The sequence below is a fragment of the Panthera tigris genome, chromosome D2 (genome assembly GCF_018350195.1).
Source record: "Panthera tigris isolate Pti1 chromosome D2, P.tigris_Pti1_mat1.1, whole genome shotgun sequence".
In the NCBI taxonomy this organism is placed as follows: domain Eukaryota; kingdom Metazoa; phylum Chordata; class Mammalia; order Carnivora; family Felidae; genus Panthera; species Panthera tigris.
The window spans coordinates 17,873,040-17,896,530 of record NC_056670.1 but is presented as its reverse complement, the minus strand read 5'-3'; the positions used below and the strand labels follow the sequence as shown (position 1 = coordinate 17,896,530).

General features: G+C 53.2%; 1 protein-coding gene across 2 annotated transcripts in view; it reads left to right on the top strand.

Annotated features, from left to right (window-relative positions):
* The first annotated feature begins 324 nt into the window (after positions 1–324).
* The window catches only part of GALNT2 (polypeptide N-acetylgalactosaminyltransferase 2), a 190,248-nt gene continuing 167,081 nt past the window's right edge, over positions 325–23,491 (top strand). For both annotated transcript variants that reach the window (XM_042960401.1, XM_042960400.1), the window contains exon 1: positions 325–512. In XM_042960401.1, the coding sequence (XP_042816335.1) occupies positions 387–512 (126 nt within the window). In that variant the 5' untranslated portion in view covers positions 325–386. The remainder of the gene's footprint in view (positions 513–23,491) is intronic.

Genomic DNA, 23,491 nt, shown 5'->3' with positions numbered 1-23,491 from the left:
GGCGCCGAGGCCGGCCCCGCGGAGGCCCTCCCGGCGGAGCCCCGCGTGCTGCAGCCATGGAGACGCGGTAATCCCCTCCTCCGGCCCGCGCCCCGGCCCCCGCAGCCGCCGCCGATTGGTCGCCCTTTGCTCCCTGACCCGCTCGCCGCCTCCGAGGCCGCCGCTTCCTGCTCGGGCGCCGCGCCGCGCTCCCGGCCCGGGGCGGAGCTCGGGCGCCGAGCGCGCGCCGCCTTCGCCGCCGCCGAGCAGCAGCCCGCGCCGGAGGAGGAGCCGCCGCCGCGCCCTTCCCCTTCCTCCGCTCCTCCCCCGGCCCGCTCCCCGCCCGCGCCGGCCCCAGGCAGCACTCGCGAGCAGCGGCGGCCGCGGCCGGCGGCCGAGAGGGGAGAATGCGGCGGCGCTCGCGGATGCTGCTCTGCTTCGCCTTCCTGTGGGTGCTGGGCATCGCCTACTACATGTACTCGGGGGGCGGCTCCGCGCTGGCCGCGGGCGCGGGCGGCGGCGCCGGCAGGAAGGTGAGTGGGGCGCCCTGCCCGGGCCCGGCTCCCCCCCCCCCCCAAGCCCCCGACTCCCCTTCCCCCGCCGGCCCCTCCCGCGCCGACGCGCCCCCCGCCCGGCCGCGGACCCCCCTGTTCGGACGTGGCCGCGGGGCAACGAGGGGGGCTCCCTCCCTTCCCGCTCTCCTCCGTCCCGATCTCCTCTCGGGTCCCCGCTCCCCGCCGCGGGCCTCCCGGCCGAGTCCCCAGGGCAGGGGGCGCACCCAGCCCCTCTGCGCTGGTCCGACTCGGGCGAGGGCGACCCGGCGCGGCCCCGCAGGACTGGGGCCCCGGACGCCTTTCTCGTCGCCCCCCCCCCCGCCCCTCCGCCCGGCCCCCTCCGTCTGCCACACGTAATTGAAGTTGAGTCCTGTCCGGCCGCCGGGAGCCCCAACCCCTGCGGTGGGAAGTTTAAGCGGTGGGGGTGTGGGACACACAAAAGGGGGTGGGGAGGAGAGGAGGGAGAGGCGGCTGCCTTTCCAAAGTGTCATGTACGGGAGAGAGGAGTCCAAGTTTCTTCCCTTGCGTTTGATACGAGCCGCTGCAAATCCTCACCCGTTTCCCCCTTGTCACCCCGTGGCGGGGAGTGTTGGGGGGGGGTGCATGTCGGGGGTCTCTGCCCCTTTCTCTGCCTTTTATCTCTGGGGGCGGGGGGCGCAGCCGGCCCCGTGCCGGGTAAAAGAGACTCCCTGGGCGGTTGTCAGCGGAGGGCCAGCGCGCCTCTGCGCCCCGAGTGAGGCCGGCCACGGACATCTCCGCCCCCACCCTCCCCCGACCTTCCCCTCTCGGCCCCCGGCGCGGCCCGGACGTGGCCGCCTGCGCTTGTCTTCCCCAGCCCCGCTCGCCGTTACGCGGGGATGGTCCCTTTTCTGTGGGCGCTCTGAGCAGGCTCCCAAGGGTCGGGCGGTTAGGCCGTGGGGACCGCGTAAGCCAGTCTGGACAGCCGGGCGTATCCGGGAGGAAATCGAGCGGCCGGAGGAGCCCCGACGGTGCGGTCCTGCGGCCGTGCTGGGAGAGGAGGGCTTTGGCCGTGGACCTGCTGCCGGCTGGCTTGTGGTGTTCGGTGGCTAATAGGCTTTGAAAGCAGCGTTATCTTTTCCACAATCCTGGAACCCTCATCGCTGTGATGTTTGGTGTCACCGCAAACCCAGGAAATTCTGAGTTCATGGAGGTGGACCGCCGGTTGGGCAGGAAGCAGGGAATGGTATTCTGGAACAAGCCAAACGGGACCGAGTGTCTATGAACGGACTTTTTTTAGCCATACAGTCAGACCTGTAAAGTCCGTGATGGGGTTTGGCTGCTTCAGAGGTTTCCCTCGTTTGTTTGTTTGTTTCAACTCATTCATTCATTCTCACCTGAAGGTATTAGATAGAGATAGGTATCTTGTTTTAATCTTGGGGAATCGTGTGGAGTTGCTTTGTCTGGAGGGAGCAGAAATGAAGTCGTTCCGTGTGCTGAAATGGCCTAGCTGAGTTCTGAGCTAACAGTGTGCCCTTAGCCCCGTTCTTTTTGTAATGCAGGGAAGTGCTGTATATGTACCTGAAGGCTTTTGTTTGTTCTTGGATGGTAAAGAGCCCGGCGGGCAGCAGGAGCAGTGTGGCCCTTTGAAAACTGTGCTCGCATTAACCTGGAATTATTTTCAAAACTTTTGCTGTGCAGTAAACCGGGCCTTGGCAGGGCTGCATGGCTTGGTGTGCTGGTGGGACCTGGCAGAGCCTTCTGCCTTTCATGCAAAAGAAAAACAAACAAATAAGCCACACTGGTAGAGCTCTTTTCCTTGGTTTGCCGCTTTCATGAGAAACGTGTGATTAGAAACAGCAACGGTGTGGCCTTAGCATCCAGAGAAGCTGACTTCTCCCCTGTGGGCTTCAGCTGCAGGGTTTTGAGGGGGTCTCCTGTGTTGGCCTCTGAAGTGGTATCCTTAATTAAAAAAAAAAAAAAAAAATCTAAGAACTCTTTGTGACCTAGTGGGAGATAAGAGATCAGGTAGGAAAAAATGTGTGGGAAATGAACAATTATACATGGATTGGTGATTTGGGATTCTATTCTTTCTGTCAACGAACCATAAAATTTAATCCCGGCCCTTAGAATGGTTTAGTGATTTGTCAGTTGAGGAAGAGGTGTGTAAATGCAATAGCTTTTGAAATCGCAGTAAAAGACTCATTAACTTAGTGTTGTGGACCCTGGTATGAAAGTCGAAGCCCTGAGACCATTCTGGAGGACCTGAATAGAAAACCCCGCCGTCTTGAATTTCCTAATCTAGAGTATAAAACTGTGTACTCTTCCTTCCTCCTGAACTGTTTCCAGGGATTTAAAGACTAAAAAGCCTCTCTTCAGATTTAGTTCATCCTTATGATAAAAGGAAATATGTATTTTTTTTTTTTTTTTTTTTTTTTAGCTTGTAAAGTATGGACATAAAAAAGATAATGTGGGACGAAAGGCAGAATTTAAATACTAGCTATAGTGTTTTAGGTGCAAGTGGAATTAATGTTTCTTCTCTTGTTTCATAGTATGCAAGTCAATGCTTAGCCTGTGTCTCTCGGCCCTGATGTTTTTCACGGGGTACCAGGCTTCAGTATTAGACTTCGGGGGATTGTCTGATGGGAGCCTGCCTGGTATTTCTGCTGCTTCAGCACCCCCGCCCGGGCTTGTCACTGTGTGCCCTGCCTGTTAAATAACTCATCCCAGGACCATCACTCTCCCATTTGGCAAAACCCAGAAAGCCGCCGCACCTCGGATTGCAGATCTAATAAGGCGAACGGGAGGAGCAGGTGCTCAGAAGCATCGTGGGCATTGCCACACCGTTCGGGACTCAGTGCTGAGGCGTCAGATGTGAGGTCAATCGGTTTACATGTAATATTGTTTAAAAGTATTTCCTTTACATTTATGTACCCCTCCCATAGTTGGCTCTGTCCCCCTGAATTAATAATTTGCACTTCAAGGATGTCTCTCCTTTGAGCATCTTAAATGCTTTACAATTTTAATCACGTTAAGTCTCCCCCAGGCCTTGGCAGGTTGGCCGTGGGTGAGGCTGTAAGGAGAGAAGAAGGGATATCTGTTGAAGCGCACTTGCCTAAGGGTTAAGGGTGGCGGTGGAGGACGGAAAGGGAAGGGTTTCCCCGGGATGTGGGATGTAAAGTTGACAGCTGTGTCAACCCGAGGGGCACCTGGGGAGCTCAGTAGGTTAAGCGTCCGACTTCAGCTCCGGTCGTGATCTTTCGGTTTGCGAGTTCGAGCCCCGCGTCGGGCTCTGTGCTGACGACTCAGAGCCTGGAGCCTGCTTCGGATTCTGTGTCTCCCCCTCTCTCTGCCCCTCCCCTGCTCATACTCTGTCTCTCAAAAATAAATAAACATTAAAAAAAAAAAAAAGTGCGTCAACCTGAGACCCCTGGTCTGCGCTGCTCACGTCCTCGGGAGGGAAGGGAAGGTGTTAGCTGAAGGACGGACCCCGGGCCCGGGCAGCCCGTTCGCTTTCCACCACCCTTCCTTGAGGGGCTTCGGGAGTGGTCCTGTAGGAGGCATGTGGGGGATGGGGGGAGTGGTGGGGGAGTGTGGTACACGTCGTAGGGCAACAGTAAGGTGTGAAACTGGACTTTGGGACTAGGCTCTAGAGGGCCTCGTGTGCCAGGCTGACTGGCTGGTTCTTAATTTGGTTGATCACAGGGAGACAGTAATGCGTTTTGAGCTGGGCAGTGGACGTTCACAAGAAGAGGCATGGCAATGAGTCCATTTATGGGCACTGAGCGACCCTAGCTCTCTACCCGCTTCTGCTTAGTGACCTCTACTAATTTAACTGAACCTCTCCGACCCTCCGTTTCTCATCTTTACAGCGGGGATAACCATTTCCACCTCGTGGCAGAGCGCTAGATGCCATTAGTAAGGTGTTAAGAAAGAATAGACACCAGATGAATGGTTTTGGGGTGGTAGGGGGAATAAAGAAAAAGTAAAAACCCCAAATGACTCCTTGAAAAAAAAATCTTTTTTTTTTTTTTAACGTTTATTTATTTTTGAGAGAGAGACAGAGCATGAACGGGGGAGGGTCAGAGAGAGGGAGACACAGAATCTGAAACAGGCTCCAGGCTCTGAGCGGTCAGCACGGAGCCCGACGCGGGGCTCGAACTCACGGACCGCGAGATCATGACCTGAGCCGAAGTCGGCCGCTTAACCGACTGAGCCACCCAGGCGCCCCCCAAATGACTCCTTGAAAATACAGTGAACCAGGAATCTCAAGTGTCTTCTTGTCCTCTGGAAAACCATTGATGCTTTTGTTTTGTGCTTTCATCCTTCACCCGTTCCTCCAAGATTGATTGGTTTGGTTCATTTGGGCTCGTATCAAAGAGTGACATTAAGGACCGCCTTCCTGGGAAGGGGTCAGGATGTGCCAGCTGTCTCGTGCCCAGCTGTGGTGTCAGAGCGGGGGTCCCCACTGGGATCCGGGCGGCCCTCCTCGGCCTTGCATCCCCCGGCAGGAGGGGAGATGGCTGGTATTTCCTCCAGTGTGAGTGGTGTGAGGTTGAACGTGAGGCTGCCATGTGTTAGATGGGGGTCTGTGAGCCTGTCTGTGGGTGGAGGCCAAGGAGGGTACACAGAAGACACCTAGCCACCCCTATGAGCAGGGTAGAGTCGAAGGAAATTCTGTTTGAGATGGGAGTGTGAAGCCGAGGGTAGGCAGGGCAGTGGTGGGGGGAGAAGGCTACAGCCAGAGAATCCGACACATGGCACCGTGATACCAACTTGTCTCCAAGGCAAGTCCAGGGTCCCTGTTCCGGAGCTATGTTGTGGCTGGCTCTGGGTGCTCGAACATGAGGGAAGCAGGTTGTGGCTGATAAGCCGTGCAGAAGTAACGGGCGCTTGCCTTAACCCTCTAGCAGAAACCAGCAAGACGCTGCTGTCTGCAGGGGTCGGCTGGCTCACGCTGTCAGACCTCGAGGTAGGGGTGGGGAGACCTGGCTGGTAAAGGCTGGGCGTGGGCTTCAGGCCCTCGGTAAATCCCTCTACCCCACCTCCTGGTGAATGGTGGGTTTCCTGTTTGGAACCGGGGGAGAGGTAAATGGAGAGGGGGAGAGGTAAATGGAGAGGTGGTCGGGGGAAATGACTGGCCAGGGATATTTATATATTTATATTCGTGTAGGTAGCTATGTGGACACATAGTATCTTGTTTCTGCCAGAGCTGGAAGTCACGTTTGGGAAGAGGTCGACTTCAAAGCAGGCAATGCTGTGCTGCCTACCTTCTAGCAAATCCAGAGACGGTTGGCTTAGTGGAAGGAGGAGGGGGGAGGAGGAGGGGGAGGAGAAGGGGGAAGAGGGAGAGGAGGGGGGGGTGGTGGTGCCGGTGAGGCTGCCTGGGGCAGAGACACAGGCAAAGGCAGGAGCTGACTTTGAGATGCTGGCTGAGATCCCGGGGAAGGAGGTAGGGTATTCCTGGGGAAATAACGAAACCAGACCAAACCTATGAAGTCTCCTAGCCGGCCCAGCCGAATTCTTGGGATGACAAAATTGCCAAACCCGGCCAGATCCGCTCCCCTGTTTTAGTTCTTCCGCTGTGCTCCTTGTGAATCCTGTTCTAGAAGGTTTGCCTGGGCGATGCTGCGATGCACGAGCTGGGTGGATGTCCAAGTGGAAATGCACCTGCACAGCAATGCCACACAGATTAAAATAGGGGGATGCTTCCGTTCTGCTTGTGAAATAAATGCCACCCTCAAGACCCCGAATGCCCCCGAGACGCTGGCCGCCCTGGTCCTCCCTTGGGATCCCTTCTCCGTGTTCAGCAACCAGAGAACTGAAAACCTGCCACTGCAGGGGCCTTTTGGACCCCGCTTCTGTGTCCACGTCGCTGTGGGACTTACACATGTGGGGTGCCACCCCCGTCGGTGTGCCACTCAGAGCCAAGGAAGTGTTGGCCTGGTGTCACCCCCCTGACCCGAAAGGTCACCTTTCCCCTTGAGGCGGGAGTGTTTGATTCTCTGTTGCTGCTGGGGATCCGTGTTCACTCCTCCTGTCTCAGATCCTTGCCTCCAGACTGCCTTGTTGGTGAAGCGTTTTCGGGAGGACTTCTGGTTCTTCCACAAGCAAACCCTCCTGAGTGGGGTTTCAGGAGAGGCTGGGCCTGGCGAGGGCCTCTCCTCCTTTGAGAATTAGATCGAATGGGTTGGAGGGAGCACTCCGGTGGACACTCAGGTCCTCAGAGTGGAACTTGACCCTGTCTCTTAGCCGGTGTGGGGCTTCTCTAGCCTTTGGCCATGTGCCTGACCTTCAGGATCAACGCCAGGTGAATGCCCGTCTGGTTTACCTGTCCGGTCAGGAGAGCCTCCCCTGCCTTTCTCCTTTTTGACCATGTGCCCATTTCTAGATGAAAAACCGGACTCGAGCTAACCAGGCCTTCCCTGCTGGAGCCCTTCCTCCTCCCCATCGGTCCCCTGCCCTCACTCTGCCTCGATGTTTCTGCATTCTGTCATGTCCAGTATAATGGGCCCGGGGAACGTGTCATCTTATACGGGTTGGGTTTCTTCGCGTGTTGGAATGGAGAAGTCAGTGATTCATCCAGAAGGCTGGATTTGGAAAAGCCAAAAAGGCCCCACACAGGGCTCTTCACTCCTGGGCTTACATGGAAGCAGCTTTCCTGGGCTTTGGGGATTACGGGCCCTGGGTGCCACGCCTTACGGGAGCTGGCTGTCGGGAAGCAGCGAGCGGCTCAGGGGTGGCCGCCTGGGGACGTGCCACCTGCCTCTGCCCTCCCCCGAGTCCCTCAGGCCCTGGGTGCGGGCCGCCCGGTCCTGCCAGGGTGGGCACTTTCCTGCCCAGTGACTCTGGGAGGAGGTATGGTCAGCGTGGCCGGGACAGGGTTACTGTATTTCCAGAGCCCACATCAGGACACGTGTATTGTCAGGGTCAAGGGTCCCCTTGGGGCAGCGGTCACTCCGGATCAGAAGTTGCTTAGTCTTGGCCGGGAGGACATTTGGAGCCAGTTCATCTTTGTTGTGCGGGGCTGCCCTGTGCGTTGTTGGACGTTTAGTGGCTTCCCTGGCTTCCGCCTCGTGTGTGACAACCAGCAATGTCTTCGGGCCCTGCCAGGTACCGCCTGGGGGACAGGATCGCCCCTGATTAAGGACCGCTGCAGTGTCTGTGTAAACTTTGATTTTTTTTTTTTTTTCCCCGTGCGACCTTTATGGTTAGACCCCTGCCGAACAGGATGGCCTCTTTGTGCGGTCAGGGTGGACCCCTGGGTGCACACCCGCTGTGTGCCAGGCCCAGGCCTGATGCTTTATCGATGTCGACTCGGTGACTCCTCGTAGCAGCCCTTTTATTCCTCTCATTTTTCCGATGAAGACTGAAGTACAGAGAGGGTGAGTAACTTTCCCAACGTTGCAGAGCTGGCGGATGGCCGACCCAGCGTTGTCTGATGGGAGGAATCCCCGGGCCTCCGGAGGCGGTGGGGTTTGCCTACAGCTCGAGGCCTGGAGGGTTTCTGCCTGCCCGCGGTGTGGGATGTGGCTCCCTCTTGGTACCTGGTCTGTCCGTGCCCCTTCCGTGCCTTGTGGCAGCGCCCTCGCCCTGCTGCGCCCTGTCAGAACATTCCCGGAAGGCATTTTGGAGCACACACATAATGCTTCGATGGTGGTATCAGGTCCGTTTGGCTCTTTTCTTCATTTTCACCTTTTTGCGCTATGTGATTACATTTTACGTGTTCTCATCCGTCGGTCATCAGCCGGTCCTGAAGACCATAGTCGTCAGCTGCCCTTCCCGCAGGAGCAGAAATGAAAACAGGTTCTACTCCCTTCCATTCCTTCTTTCAGTGAGTATTTCGTCAGCACCTACTACGTGACAGGCACTGTTTGGGTACTTGGGAATACGGCGGTGAATGTAACAGACAGAATCCCCGTTCTCATGGAACTTTCATTCTGGGGGTGGGGGGAGCCAGACAGAAACAGGAGAGGTTAGTAAATGGTATTGGGTGGAGAAAGGTGCTAAGTGCCAAGGGAGAAAAAAGCAGCTTCAGGGGATTAGGAGCTGGGTGGGGTTGTTGTGGTGCCTCGGTGGTCCCTTAGGCTCAACGGGGAAGTGAGGTTTGAGCAGGTTTGAGCCCAGACTGCGGAAGCAGGTGAATCTTTGTGGCTGCCTTGGCTTTGCACACAGCCCCTGGTTCCAGCTGTGTCCTGTCTTCTGGTGGTCTGTCTTCTCACTTGCTTTTGCTAAACAAGAGAGCTAGTTTTCTTTCCCGAAGGTTGTCGCCTTTGTTCTGTCACTGGTGGAATTTCCTCTGTGACGTGGAAATCTTGGGTCTTCTTGTCGCAGGGCTGTCTCGGGTGATGCGCGTACCCACCGTAGTGACCACGGTGTGCATACTCCCGCGCCCCCGTCTCCCGCTTCGGGCTTGAGACCGCTCTAGGCTCCTGGAGGTTAATACGTGCATCGACTCGGTAGAACGTGCTTGTGGAACGATCCCGTTGCTTGATTTCTGAGCCGATCTGTGCGAAATGCTAAGTTGGACCCGGTCGGCGTCCATGGTCCATTGTTGAGTACACTGTTAAATGACATTGCACGTTGGCGGAGCGCTTTCCAGGCGTATTCTCATTTAATGAGGAATCCTCGCGGGTCCCCGTGCACCTGCTGCGGCACGGGATTCCCACTGTGACGTCATCTCTGTGAGCTGCTCTGGGTGATGGGGGTTGTTGATTCCTGCAGGAAAACCAGTCTGTAGGAAACCAGAGGGCAGAAGCTGGCCTGGCACCCGGGCTTTGGAGAGGTGGTTCTTGGCAAAGTGGGTCACACTGAGGCTCCGTGGTCTATAGTATTTGTGGAAAATAAAATGGACATGTGACTTCACTGCCCACAGCCGTGGTAGGGAGGGGAACGGTGGGAAATTGCACATCCTCCCGGTTCTCATGTGGGATTACCCAGCTGCTTTTCAGGGAAACTGTGGGCACTTACTTGGAGTCATTAGATACGTCATGGGGTTCTGCGCAGTGCCCCCGGCGTGTTTCCGGAAAAAACAACTGGAGCATTTGCGTGGCGGCAAACGAAAGGTCCTTTTAAAGACCTTCAGACTTTGGAGCAGTTGTGGAGGTTTCTTTAGCTCTGCCCCGGGGCCTTCTTCGTGGAAGGGTGCTGCTCTAGAAGGCAGACACACGTGAGTGGCAGGGTCTGCCTGTCTCAGCTGAATCACAGGGACAGCTGGAGGAGCTGATGTAAATTAGAGGTCTGCATTTGGGAGATGCCCATAAACTAGGTACCGTGTTATCAGGAGGTGACTCTTGCGTGGGGGGCGTGGGGGATGCACGGGCCTGTCCTGGATGGTGAGCTGGCTGGCCCTGCGTGGGATGCCTTCAACGCTCATTGTCTTGGCGCTTCCCGCCTCAAGGGCTCTCCCCTCCACCTAGATTTTGAGCTTTTGCTCTGTAACCTTCACAAGGCTTACCCTCTTTTCACCGCCCCGTGCCCCCTTCTGGCCCTTCCCTGTTCCCTTGTGCTGAGAACCCACCCACTTGTTTTTCTTGCTGCTCACTTCTTTTTAATGCTTATTTGTTATTTTTGAGAGAGAGAGAGCACGAGGGGGAGGGGCAGGGAGAGAGGGGGGCGGGCCGCGTGCTGACACCAGCGAGCCCGATGCGGGGCTCGAACCCGCGAACCATGAGATCATGACCCTAAGCCGAAGTCGGACGCTCAACCAACCGACTGAGCCACCCAGGCACTGCTCACTTTTGATAATCACCGATTTTCCCCTTCATCTGGAATATACCTCTTTTTATCAAGTCTAAGATGCCATTATCCATAAAACCATTATTTTATGTAGCACTGGGCAAGAAAAAAAAAAGCCACTGTTCATTGAACTGTGACACAGTGGTTTCTTTATCAGTTAACGTTTTTATTTTCTACTTATTTAAAGAGCTCTTTTGGACTTAATTAGACATTGATTTTTCCATACATCACGCTTGTGCATAGATAAAAAGGAAAATACACATGAAATATATTGGGTAAGGTGTTCCTAAAACTTTCTCAGTGTCTACTTTTTGACTCTGAGATATTTGTGTCTGTTTTCCTCAAAGTCATCTGCACTGCCAAGACCTTTGGTGATGCAGCATTAAAAAAAAAAAAAAAAAATCAATGAAAGCTCTAAAAGCTCTTGGTTCTGGGCTCTTAACATAGCATGGCAGTTATGTAGAGTTAGCCAGATTTTAACTCATTTGGGAATTTTCCCTAATTCCCCAATTCCCTGTTCATTTCTATCCTACTTGGTTTGGTTTCTAAGGATTACGAGTGCTTTACTGTTGTTTCTGGGGTTTTCTTCCAGGCCACTTGACGTGCATCATGTGGACTTTGCCACTGGTGTGTTGTATGTTTGAGCAGGTGCTGTGATGACAGGTGCATTGTGGCCCTTTTCCTGGCCCGCAGCGTCATCAGGCTCATTCATTGTGGGATGCGTCCCAATTTCATGTTAAGCTGTGAAAAATAGTGCATCTTAGAATTGATGAGTTACGGTCTTCTTTTTCTCACGTGTGAGATCACTCCCCTTTATGAGAACTCGGCTCCGCACCTTCTGTGCTTGATAAAGGGAACTGGTAGCCCCCATTGGAACGTGTACATCTGTATCTGTTCACTCCCAATCCCCAGGATCCATGGAAGCAGAAGTACTTCTTGGCTTTTATTTTTGAGAGGTGAGCAGTGATGAGCATGAACCCTTTCCGAAACACTTTGGAGCGTTTTCTATCTACAAGTTAACCCTGCTGAATGCTGGGATCTGCAGGGGTGAGCAAGGCACTCTGTCTTCCTTCATGGAGCTCAGAATCACTGAACAAGCCAACTAGAGAAAGACCTGAGAAAGAAAAGAAAGAAAGAAAGAAAGAAAGAAAGAAAGAAAGAAAGAAAGAAAGAAGAAGAGGGATTGGATAGCAGTTGAAATGTTAAGCATCATCATTAATTTTCTTAGTGGCAGTAATGGTCTTGGGGTTGTTTTTTGAAAATCCTTATCTTTTGTAGGTACAAACTAGAGTATTTGTGGATGCAAATCATGACCTGGGCCGCAATCAAGAGTCGGATGCTTAACTGATTGAGCCACCCAGGCGCCCCTGAAAACCAAAATTTTTCAAAAAGCAACTTGAAGGCTTAGGGATAGAGTCAGTGAAAGGTTTCTGGTCCCAGTTTCCAACATGTCTGTTGTAGGGAGGTTTCTAGCAAACAATGCTTCTACACCAGCTGAGCGCCTTACAAGTTCAATCCAATTCTAACAGTGTCTGCCTGGAGACGGTGCCCGCTTCCACGGGTTAAGGGCTCAGTCCTACAAGATCGTCCTCCACTTCTGCGGCCAATCACGAGCCCAGACAGTTCCCTGTGCTTCTGACGGGCTGGCTAAAAATTAGAGGTTCCCAAGGCCCTTTTCTTGGGTAAAAAGTTAGTTTGCTAGAACGGTTCAAAAACTCAGGGAACCTGTTTACTGACTAGCTTACTGATTTATTACAAAGGATATCAAAGGATATGAATGAATAGCCAGATTAAGAAATACATAGGGCAAAGTCCCAAACAAAGAAGCTTCTGTCCTCATAGAGTTTGAGGCCTGGTGTGGTGGCACACAGAAGCATTCTGGTTCTCCTAGAAGCTCTCCAAACCCCCTCCTTTTGGGTTTTTGTGGAGGTTTTATTACATAGGCATAACTGACCAAATCATTGGCCATGGGTGATCGATTCCATGTTTTGCTCTCCACCCCCCCCCCCCAAGAAATTGGGGAGGTGGGACTGAAAGTTCCAGCCCTCTGATCACACGGTTGGGTCCCCTGCCAACCAGCCCCCATCTTGAGAGCTTCTCCAAAGTCACCTCATTAACATAAACCCAGTTGTTAAAGGGGGCTTGTTAAGATTCATGAGACACCCATTTCACCTTTATGGCTCTAAAGGGTGTTCAGGAACTGAGGACAACAGGCAATTCAAGGGTTTGGGGAGTCGTGAGCCAGGACCTGTGGATGAAGAGCGAATATATATTTCTCATAAATCAGCATCACCGTTAGTAAAGACATACATCAGCCTTGTGTGTCTTCAGTAATTTAGGAATACCCAGTGGTGATTAAATTTTTTTTTTTAACATTTATTTATTTTTGAGACAGAGCATGAACGGGGGAGGGTCAGAGAGAGGGAGACACAGAATCTGAAACAGGCTCCAGGCTCTGAGCTGTCAGCACAGAGCCCGACGCGGGGCTCGAACTCACAGACCGCGAGATCATGACCTGAGCCGAAGTCGGCCGCTTAATCGACTGAGCCACCCAGGCGCCCCCAGTGGTGATTCTTTTCAAAGGATGCTTCGGAGGTTGCCTAAGATCTTGAACTGTCACCTGTATCACCAGGAAAATATTCTTATATTTGGTACCATTTCTTCTATAAGAATTATCTGTGTAAACTGTTAGGAAATTACTAACCTTGGTGAATGTTTTGGTGGGAGAGTGTTTGTTAGTTCAAGGTGTTCTGTGAGATCGCTTACACCTAACCAGCCTCTTTGTGGCCCAGAGACCCTGTCACCTACCTGAGTTTGACTTGAATGTTGTGTTACATTGACTGTATCCTTCTCATTTGACAGGTGCGAGTGGGCAGAAAACGTGTATGTTTAGTCCTGGTAGCTTTTCCACTCATCCTGGGTGGTCTGCTTGCTGTCATAAACAATCCATTAGGAGCTATGGATGATTTGGGAAGCCAGGGTGGGAGACCCTTAATAAATATATATTATTCCTTTCTTCCCCAGCAGGATATCGTTGGTAACACCTCATATTTTACATTGGATTTGTGAATGAGACATTTGTGACAAACGTATGATAATGCATGTGTTTCTTTGTAAGTTTTATTTACGTAATCCCTACATCCAACGTGGGACTTGAACTCACGACCCCGAGATCACGAGTCAAATGCTCTTCCCGCTGAGCTGGCCAGGCGCTCCTCATAACGCATGTTTTCTGTAAGGTATAATTCCTGGTACTTCCAATTTATGTCAGCCTTGTCACCGAGCTGCCCGAAGCACTTTGGAGGCATTGCTCATTTATCTTTCGTTTCTGCATGCCCGGAAGAATGTCAGGAACTGGTTTTCCTGCACTCATGCGTGCAGTTTCCAGCGGGCCCCAAGGTTATGAACTTGCCCCACAGGTCACGCAGTGGCAGTGTTGGGGCTAGAATTGTAATGGCTCCCCACCTACTTAAAATACGGCTTTGGAGAGAGTCAGCTGTGGCCGTCCTGATCTTAGAGCTGCCGTCCCTGACTCAAGAGTGTGCCGTGCCAAACGGCAGGTTTCTGTCTCGTTAATGCAGGCCTGCAGCTTCAGACCTGGAAGGTGCTGATTGCTGGGGCTGGCGATCGTCTCCGTGACCTTTATCACTGCGTGCTGCGGATGTGGGTGAGCTAGCAGTGAGCTGGGAGGGGGTGTGTTCTGGGTTCTTAGGTGGTCTGAGCTCCGGCCTGAGGGCGGGCATCACAGAAGGAGCCTCGCTGTGGTCCGCCGGGTCTCGCCGACGGGTTCACAGAGGCAGGTGGGGCGTCTGATGATCTAATCCGCCTGGTGCTTCACGCAAGCATCGCAAAGTGCTGGTGTCCTTACCACCTGCGCCATCGGTCTCTGAAAGCAAAGCTCTCCTCAGTACTTTGAGGTTTTATGTGGGTTTCAGCAGAGGGAAACAGGGGCCTGTGGAGGGCCGGTGTGTGTTCAGGGTCTGAGCTGCCCGCAGAGCGGAGTCCTCGATGACCCGGGCTCCGTGCGCGATGCGGCGTGACTTCTGGCCAGTGGCCGCCTAAGAGCCGGTGTCCAGTGGGGAGCCCGGGTCTCAGGGGGTTGCCAGGGCAACTCGGTAAATCCACCTTGGGGCATTTGGAAACCGCCTTGCAGAGCCCAGGGCGATTGGGCAGGGGCGCTCCCGACGGCACAGCTGGCCCTGGGGGCACGGGGCTGAGGGGATGCATACACGGGAGCCGTGGGCCTGGCTTCTCCAGGTGGCTGTGTAAACCCAGGCGAGTCCCTTAACTCCTCTGTTCCTCAGTTTCCTCATTTATGGGTCTCCTCGGGTGGTTCAGTGAAGAACGAGGCGGAATGGGGCCTGGTACTTCTGTAGCGAGTGCCTCTGACACCTGCTGGTGCCGATGGAAAACTCTCATGTTAGAGTGACAGGTGCTGGCGCCCGAGCCGGGTGGGGCTGCCCTCCGTGGCAGGTGTTCACGAGCCCAGGGCTCCTGTGCTCACTGGAGCCAGCCGCCCTCTGCCGTGTTTAAGCAGACGGGCCTGCCCTCCCGGAAAGTACCTGCACCTCCGTGGAGCTTGCCTGGGACCTTCGTTTTAGAAGGAGGGTAAGGACACAAGGGATTCCTGCAGCCTTTGCTCCTTCTTCAGTGAGGAAGCCGAGCCCCAGAGGTGGTGGGTGACCTGGGCAGGGGCCCCGGTGTGAGCGCTGAGTCGATGGCGGGGGGAGGGGGGGGGGTCTGGCAGACCGGAGGCAGGAAGCTCAGGCCGGAGCCCTCTCCTCCAGCGTGAGGTTCCCGGGAGCTCATTTCCCGGTTTTACCCCGTAAGCTCTCGTCTTTGAAACTACCCCAGGATGTGGTTTTTAACTCTGTGACTGTGTAATTAATTTTTTTAACTCTAATAGGCAATTGGCTTTTTCAATATCTTGAGCTGTTATTATCTGAATGCGGCGTGTTATTTGGAAACTTTTCCACAAGGTTTTAATTAGGAAACGTTCTTTTGGTTTCATCAGTACAGTTTCTGGCTTGCTTTTGAAACTGTAGGTGAGTGACAAGCGGGAGACAAATTAATAATCTGTGGCAACGCGACAGAGCCCCCCCAGTGAGGGCTGAGGACTAGTTCTGTCAATTAGCGGGGTGTTCGTGTGGTTTCTCTGATGCCTCTAATGAAGACAACGTACAACTGGATTGCAGATTAATAGATAAACCGTGCGATGATGTCGAGAAGAACACTCCATGCAAAAACCCGGATGTTCAGTTGTGCCCACTCGAAGAGCCTGGGTTCAGGTGTTGCCGTCACCCTTACTGGCCTCCGTTTCCTCATCTGTAAACTGGGGGTGGCTGGAGATTCACGAGATGATGGCGGCCGTACTGACACGGGTTAGCCAGCGCCCTGCCTTTTGCGCGTGCTCACTCTCCTTTCCCACAGATGCTTCTGGGGCTGACTCCAGGCTTCTCTGATGGACAAGGGGGCTTGCTCGGAGGAAGAGACCCTAGCTGATGGTGACGTCGTGGTGTGAGTCGTTGGACCAGGGACGAAATCAGGTGCAGCCCGCTTCCTTTGCGGTCTGTCTCCCTTTCTTGGGCCACATGGAATCGCATGGCCCTGGGGAGGTCCCTGTTTTTAAGGGGAAGCTGTGGCACCGAGCGAGGCCAGCAGTGTCACGTTTGGGTTATGCTTTGAAGATGCTGTAGTTGGTCAGAGTGCAGTGTGGTCCCCAGAGGTACCAGAACAAAGCAGACCTACTGGATTAATGGCCCGGGGGAGCGAGCTGATGCGACGGCAGTTGCGTGGCTGTCTGGCTTCACGTCCTGCCTTCCCAGCCCCCAGACGTTTAGGCTGGTCACCTCCTCCCAAGGCCTCAGGAGCTGGCCCACCCTAGGAGATCCAGCGTGCTCCTTAGAGATCCACCGTGCTCCCTCACCCCCTGTGGCGAGCTCTGTTCATCCCTCCCCCGTCAGAGCTGGGGGAGAGTCTGGCTTGGGAGCCTTCCCTCCTGTGTCTGGGCTATTTATTTGCTCCAGGAAGGGAATGTCGCGCCGTGAGAAGAGCAATCCTGGCCTGGGAGGTCTGCACACAGAGAAGTAGCGGACAAGGCCTAGCGATCTGGCCTTTGCCTGGCGTGCTGGTCAGGAAGCCGTCTGCACAGAACATACACATTTAAGTGTTAATTAGGCAACGGGGGGTGGGGTGGGGGGGGTGGGGGGGGTGGGGGGGTGGGGGGGGTGGGGGGAGCCGGGCTAAGAGATGACCTTTAAAGGTTGTCGGCAGCCCTCCGGTACTTGGCACGAAGAAACATATCAAGATAGAGAATCCCTGTTTTAAGGCGTTGCCCTTTCCTTTAAAAAGGCTGTCGGGACTGTGGAGTGGTGCCCAGAGAGTTCAAGAGACGGACAACGTTCAGCATTTAGTTTCTCCTGCGTGGTAACGATGGGGGCAGTATGTTTGTGCTCGGTGTCTCTGGAATGATTGGGATCAACCATACCTGGGTGTGTGTGAAGCGTTGAAGATCCCCGTGGGTGTCTCTTAGCGCCTTCCCCGGGGAGGGGGCCCTACCGCTCCGTCCTGTCCTCTGATCTGTGTGCGAGCAGAGGGACAAAGGAGGAGAGGACCCGGAGCTGTGGGTTGGCCCAAGCCCTTCAACGCCAGCCGCAGACACTGGGCTGCGTGCCCTTGGGGGAGGAGGGGTGCGTCTCCGGATCCTGATAGTAGGACGCGGCCTTCCGTCATCCCTGGGTCCCCCGCCGCGTGCCAGCCTTGATGCTCTTGCACCGCTGAGCAGTGTGGTGTAAGTTCTAATCGCCTGCATCCCACTAGCCTGTGAGCATCTTGAGGCCTGGCGTGTGCTTAGCTCCTCCCCTTCCTGCCTTTCTCCCTCCTGGAGAACTGCACTAGCAGCCGTGGTGTGTCTGACCTTGGGGAACGAAGCCACCAAGGATCTGGGAATCTGCATTCTGGGAGGGCTGCAGGTTGAAGGCCCACCAGACCGGTACTGGATAGCCCCACATGGAGCTCCAAGGGGGCTCAGGTAATCAGCAGAAAGGACCGAGGAGGGGACATTTGGGGAGGATCTGATGACTGGAAGGATCCAGCCACGAAGACGTGGTGGAAGACCGTCCGGTCATGGAGAGGATCATGTGCAAAGGTCCTGAGGCCAGACTGGATTTGGTGTGCTTGGGCAACGAAAAGCAAAAGAAGGCTTGCGAATAGAAGCACGGTGGGCAAAGGAGGCACCGGGTCAGTAAGCATTTAGGAATTTATTCGTGTGTGTCATTGGGTTCCCCCAGGGTAGCTCAGCACCCCACACACTGCTGGTGCTCTGTAAACATTGGGCAGTGAGATGCAATTCAGACTGGTGGGAGCCACCGTGGTGAGAATGGCTGTGAGCCCAGACTCAGTGGAGGGTCTGCTGCTTGGTGAACCACGTCATACTATTCGAACCCATCCTGGCCTCTGCCTCCACTCTCCCCCGAGCTTTTCCCCCCTGCGGCGTGCCCTAGCCTTGAGTTTCAAGCCATTTGCCCCTTTTTGCACTGTCTCCGGTCTGTAACAGCTGTGGTCTGGCAGAAGCGGTCAAGGTAGGGAGCCGTTATCGTTTCTGGGTGCAAGTCTGGCTTTCCCCCAAGCGCAGTGCATCCCTGAGCATTTCTTTCCTCCAGAAATGCTGCATTGCTGTTGCGGCCCAACGGGCCCCAGCTGTATTTGTATGTATGCTGTTAAATCATCGCGCCTTAATCAGCGGGGTGCCGCTTCACCTCTCCCGAGGAGTGCAGGGAGACCATGCAGGATGCTGAGGCAGAAGAGAGAGACATACTGAGCGATAGAATTATCAGTTGTTTTTAAACCGTCTTCGTTCCTTCCAGCTGTATTTAGCGAAGAGTTTTTCATTATGAACTCCCCTTCCACCAATCCATCATCGTAAAACTGCTGTGCATTTAGATGGTAATCTTTAGGCAGGCATCTAGGTTAAAGTGGTCTCTAGGCTGCCTGGCTGTCTAGACACACTGCTGGGCTCCGGATTAGGCATCTGACGTTCTCTTGCACGTTACGTTCCTGAGCTTTTGGAGCTGCCTGTGATTGGTTATTTTAAAGCTCTGTGCCTTCAGTGGCCACTTGGGTAAGAAGTTTTGACACACCACTGACCTCTGATGTAGAGGATGGGAGGTTTAGGGCGTTAGATGGGACGGAGGCGGATTTATGTTGTGAAATGTGGGGGCGCCTCCGGGCAGTCCTTCTGGAGGGCCACTGGGTGGGCGTGCGGTCTGTTCACACTTTGGTCGGGGGGCCCCCCTGAAGTAATTTGACACTGCTCGCCAGGGGAGCGGTAGCGCATGTTGGAATGCCTCCAGCAACCCGCGAAGTGTTCGTAGCCAACCCGCCGCGTCCAGGTCGGGATGCAGGTGCCACGGGACATGTGCGGAGCAACAGGGGAGCGTTCTGTCCGCCGTCGTGGAATGCAGAGACCCGGCAATAGGATTTGATTCCAGGACTTGGCATCCGTAGGAGCCGAGAAAATTCTGTCCTCCCTTCTTTTGGAGAGTTTGGAGGTACAGAATAATGAGACCCTGGGGGGATGGCGTCTGGAGTCCCTTGAGCAAGAATTTAGAGCGGATGGTGGCGATTAGTGATAACGGCACATCGCTCTGCCCTGCGCTGAGAAGTGGTTAGTTCAGCCTTCGACAACTAGCAGAGAACCTCCTGGTGGGTAAATGGGGTGCAGGTGGCTGGAAGAACGTGTAAGTCAAGGGAGAAGGGAGAACAGGGGAAGCGGCAGGCCTGGAGGGAAAATCTGCAGCCTGACTACCTCCCCCTCTGGAGGTTGGACTTTCTGTCTTTTACATTTTGCGGGGGGCGGAGGCGGGGGGAGAGGGTGGTATTGTTGTTGGCTGGGGAGGAAAACAGCTGTAAAATGAGTCCTTTGTGTGCCAAGGGCATTGATCTGCCTTTTCACTCCTTGTTCCTCCTCTTCGGTTTCACCTCCAACACAGGACCTCCCTTTTGCAGAGTGAGGATTCAGTTGCAGGCTGAATCTCCTGGGTTGGATCTCTTGACGCAGTTAATGACCTACTATTGATAGACTGCGTTTAGGGCATAGCACCTTCTCCCCAGCTGTATGTTTGCCGCGCTCCTGGTGCTTTTGGAGAACCCTGGGAGTGTGGGTGGAGAGGTGGCTTGAACGGCTTTGAGCTCTGGAGGCATTGCCTGGGTCCAGTCTCCCCTTTCTAAGTCTGTCACCTCCCCTGTAAGGTGGAAATAACAGAGCCTCCTTTGTTATGAGGATGGAATGATATGTTGTCTGTCAAGCACTTAGTACAACCCTGTGCCGAGCATGTAGGTAGAAAGTGCTCAGTATAATGTGTGTGTGTGTGTGTGTGTGTGTGGTACTTAACTCAGCTGGAAAGCCCCTGTCTGCAGCTACTGACACATGTACTTGTGCACGTGGATGTACACGCACATAGAGGCATGCGCTCCCACACCTTTGCGTCTTCCTGGCTGAAAAGGTGCATATGTCATTTCAGCAGAATTGTGAAGTTACTTTGTGGAGGTCAGCATGCTTTTCTTCCACCACAGGGAGAAATTTCACCAGGGAAGGTGTCTGCGGAGGTGGGAATGAAGATCCTGGTCCGGAGGGCTCCTGCACCCTTCTTTCGTGGGGCGGGCACCAAGCTCGCATCTGGCACAGCTCCTTGACAGTCTGTGCACACTGTCCCGGACAGAAGGGGACGTGGCCTGTAGGACGTGCGTAGTTTCCATATTTTATGAGCTGCCGCATCTGATGACCAGTGCTTATTAGTGAATTTCACAAATGCGATATACACAGACTGAAGGAATTGCCCATTGTTTGCACTCGATTGCTGCGTTGAAATGAAACGTCAAGGACTGCAGTAGCCTCAGACTCTGTGTGCTATCATCTTCCTGCTTCTCCCCACTTGATTCTTCCCCGTGTCTAAATTGGTTTTCCTTGCAGTTTGCACCTTTCATCCCTGCCCATCCCCCTCGCTGTCGTCCAGTGTTCCTCAGTCTGACCGCACAGTAGAAACACCTGGGGAGATTTAAAAGTACAGGTGCCTAGAACCTACCCTAGCCCAATTAAATTGGAATGTTGGGCCATTAGGCCGAGGCACGTTTTAGAAAAAGCTCCCCACACGCGATTCTCATGAAGTCAGATTTGGAAACAATTGGTCCGGGGGGCGTTATTGAGAGTTTCCATCTTTTGGCTGTAACTGCTGAACATCATGGGGTCCCTGCACGTATGTTTGGTCAGTTTTGTGGGCTTTGGGTTTGAGTTGGGTCTTCTCTTTGGGTGCTTGCTTTTATATTCAGAGTTGAATATGGATGAGCGTATAATGGATTGCCCATTGGATTAGTGAATGAGGCTCTTAGTCATAGGAGTTATTCTGGAATCTCTAAGCATCTTGCTGTCTGCAATAAAAATAATAATCAAAAGATACCAAAATGACAGTTTAGAGCTTAAAGAAAATACAACTTTTCTTATAGGCTCTGGACTGGATGAATATAGGGAGTAGGGTATTCAGGAGTTGAGCAGTCCATGGATGTTATTTCTCTGCATTTTTTAAATCTGGGGGGCTTTGTTGGTCTTTTGAGGATGGAGGTTTGACCCCATACTTTTGAATATCAGTGACCGTGTGGTTCTAAATCTCCAGAAAAAAATAATTCCAGACAGCCTATTCTGGATCATGTACCATCTGATTGGGAGTGTTGGGAACTTTTTCATGACATTTGTCGTCAGACTGCCTGTGAGCCACTATCTTCTGGGTGGAAATAAACAAAGCTGTCTCTCCTGGAATTGACTGGTGGTTCTAAGAGCTCTGCCCAGCAGCCTGGCTGCTTCCCCTCCACGGCCTTGCCCTTGCCCATTTGAATTGAAGGTAGGAGACCCTCCAGTAGCATATCTGTCCTTTGTCAACTCTTAGGATGGATCGCCTTATGTACGTTGTGAAATACAGTGGGGAGGAAAGGGCTGGAGGTCCTGTGCTTCGGAGGTTTTGGAAGTCCACGGACTTGGGCTGATTCTCTATTGGAGGATAAACTGGTGAGAATGTATGAATGCCATGAGTAGGTTTATTCATGGGGAGGTTGAAGTTTTGTGTCTCTTTTCTTTATTCTGCACAGTTTGTGTGTGTGTGTGTATGTGTGTGTAATACATTTGTAGAAACAGTTGAAACTTCCATGATCACTTTCTTCAGAACACCTGATGAATTATCCAGCGCGTGCATCACATGTGGTCAATCACATGTGGTCAAATACACGTCAGTCACATGTGGTCAAATACACGTCAGTCACATGTGGTCACATCAGAGCAGCCACTGAGCTGTTTCAGACAGAGCTTTGAGAGAGTGAATTGCCACGGGCCCAGGATCTCACAGGTTTGGAAACTCAATTTTATTAGCTCACCTAGGAAGTTATCAGTCAAAGATTGGGGTTTCCATGAACCAGAGTTGTAAAGTGTTGGTAAATAAAATTCGTTGGTAAAACGAATGAATGGCAGTTCATTCGTTCATGACGAGAACCATGCCTTTGGGAGCAGGCTCCAGGGGCCTCATGTACTCAGGAAGCCACAACAGAGCTGGGTGAGCAGCTATGTTTTCTGTAGGCGTATTTCCCTCTGCCTGTGAAGCCTGATGAATTGGCCTTCACCATTCTGGGGATATTTCTGTGTATAGAATCAATACTGTCTCCCTAGGGTAGCAGTGGAGACTCATTTTTCACAAAAACCCAATGTGCAATTTATTAAACTATTATTATCTCCGCCCCAAATCCTTCTGGACTCTGTGATGTCTGAGCTAGGACTCTGCCCATCAGCCCATTTCTGCTCTGCCAGCGGCTCCCCTGGAGGCCCCGGGGGAGTTGGGGGAGGGGCAGTCGGGGGACTTGGTCCTTCCCCTCTGCTGCCTCTTCCCACGAGCGGCCCTCAGGGACGCTTGTCCCCTTCACCTGCACCAGCTGCGTCTGGTTTTCCCAGTGCCGGAGAAACCACCATCACGGTCCCCACCCGCCTTCGCGCCCCCTCCTCAGCGGTCTGGGTGCCAGGGCCCCTTCCCTGAGTGTGTAAGGTTCAGCCCTTGCCGCTTCTGGCCTTTGTTCCCTCGATCCTAGGGGCAGCGGCTGCTGCTGTGGTTGCTGCCTCCCTGATACCATAGGCTTTTCTTCCTCTCAGTTACCTAGTTAACAACTTCACACCTAGTTAACGATTTATATTAAAGCCCCTCCGTTCCAGAAGCTTGTGTGGTGCCTGACTTCCAGTTGGATCCTGGCTGATAAATCTGACTTTGTTTTCAGCGTTCTTCAGTGTTCAGTATTCAGCCGGCAGAATCATTTCCTGAGACATATTGTACTTAATTAGATTACAGTTTATGTTACGTTCCTCAGATTTTGTGCTCAAGTTATCCTGATGAGATTTTGTTTTTGATTCCTCTGTGAGATTGGAGACATACTCGCTTCTCATCAACTACACTTCTAAATCATCAGCTCGACTGAGCTGTTTCCTGGAAAGATGGCCCCAGATGGCTAATGCCATTCATTCTCTTGGTTCTTTTTGGCTTTATTTTCGGAGGGTGACATTTTCCAACCTTATCTCCAAATTCCACGTCCCTTATGCAACAACCCTGAAATTTCCTTCAACTTCTAGATGATGGCTGTTGTGTATTTAAGCTGTACGCACTTGTAAAAAGATTTGAGGCAGCTCAGAAGAAAAAGCGTATATGTTATGTGTAAACACAGACTCATCAAAACGACAGTTTAAAAATCAGCCAGATAATTTGCAGGGGTGGGGAGGTGGTGGCATAGGGTGAGGAGAAGACGGGGGAAGAAAATAGAAGAGCGCGGAGAATAGGGGAATGAACATCGAGCATCTCGGTTGGGCCAGATTCTGGTTAGATGTTGCCCATCTGTGTTGGGTTTAACCCCCAACAGAATCCTACCTGGCAGGCATTATCATCCCCATTAAGAGAGCAGTCCCATGCACTTTTTTTTAACACATCTCCTGACACTGAACCGAGGGAAGCTCCTTCAGTGGAACACAGAGTTGTATCTCGGTAGCCAGAGGAAGCGTGCTGGGTTATATAGTCCGCATTTTCTAATAGAACGAAGCCCTTCCTTGTGAGCGACCAACATGTTCATAGCCTTTACACTTCGTAAGAATCTGCTGATCTGCTGGACTTGAAAGGTCACTGAACATCCTAATGGATAGTGTCGGTTGGGGAAAAGAATATCAGAAACCAAATGCAGGGATTCACATG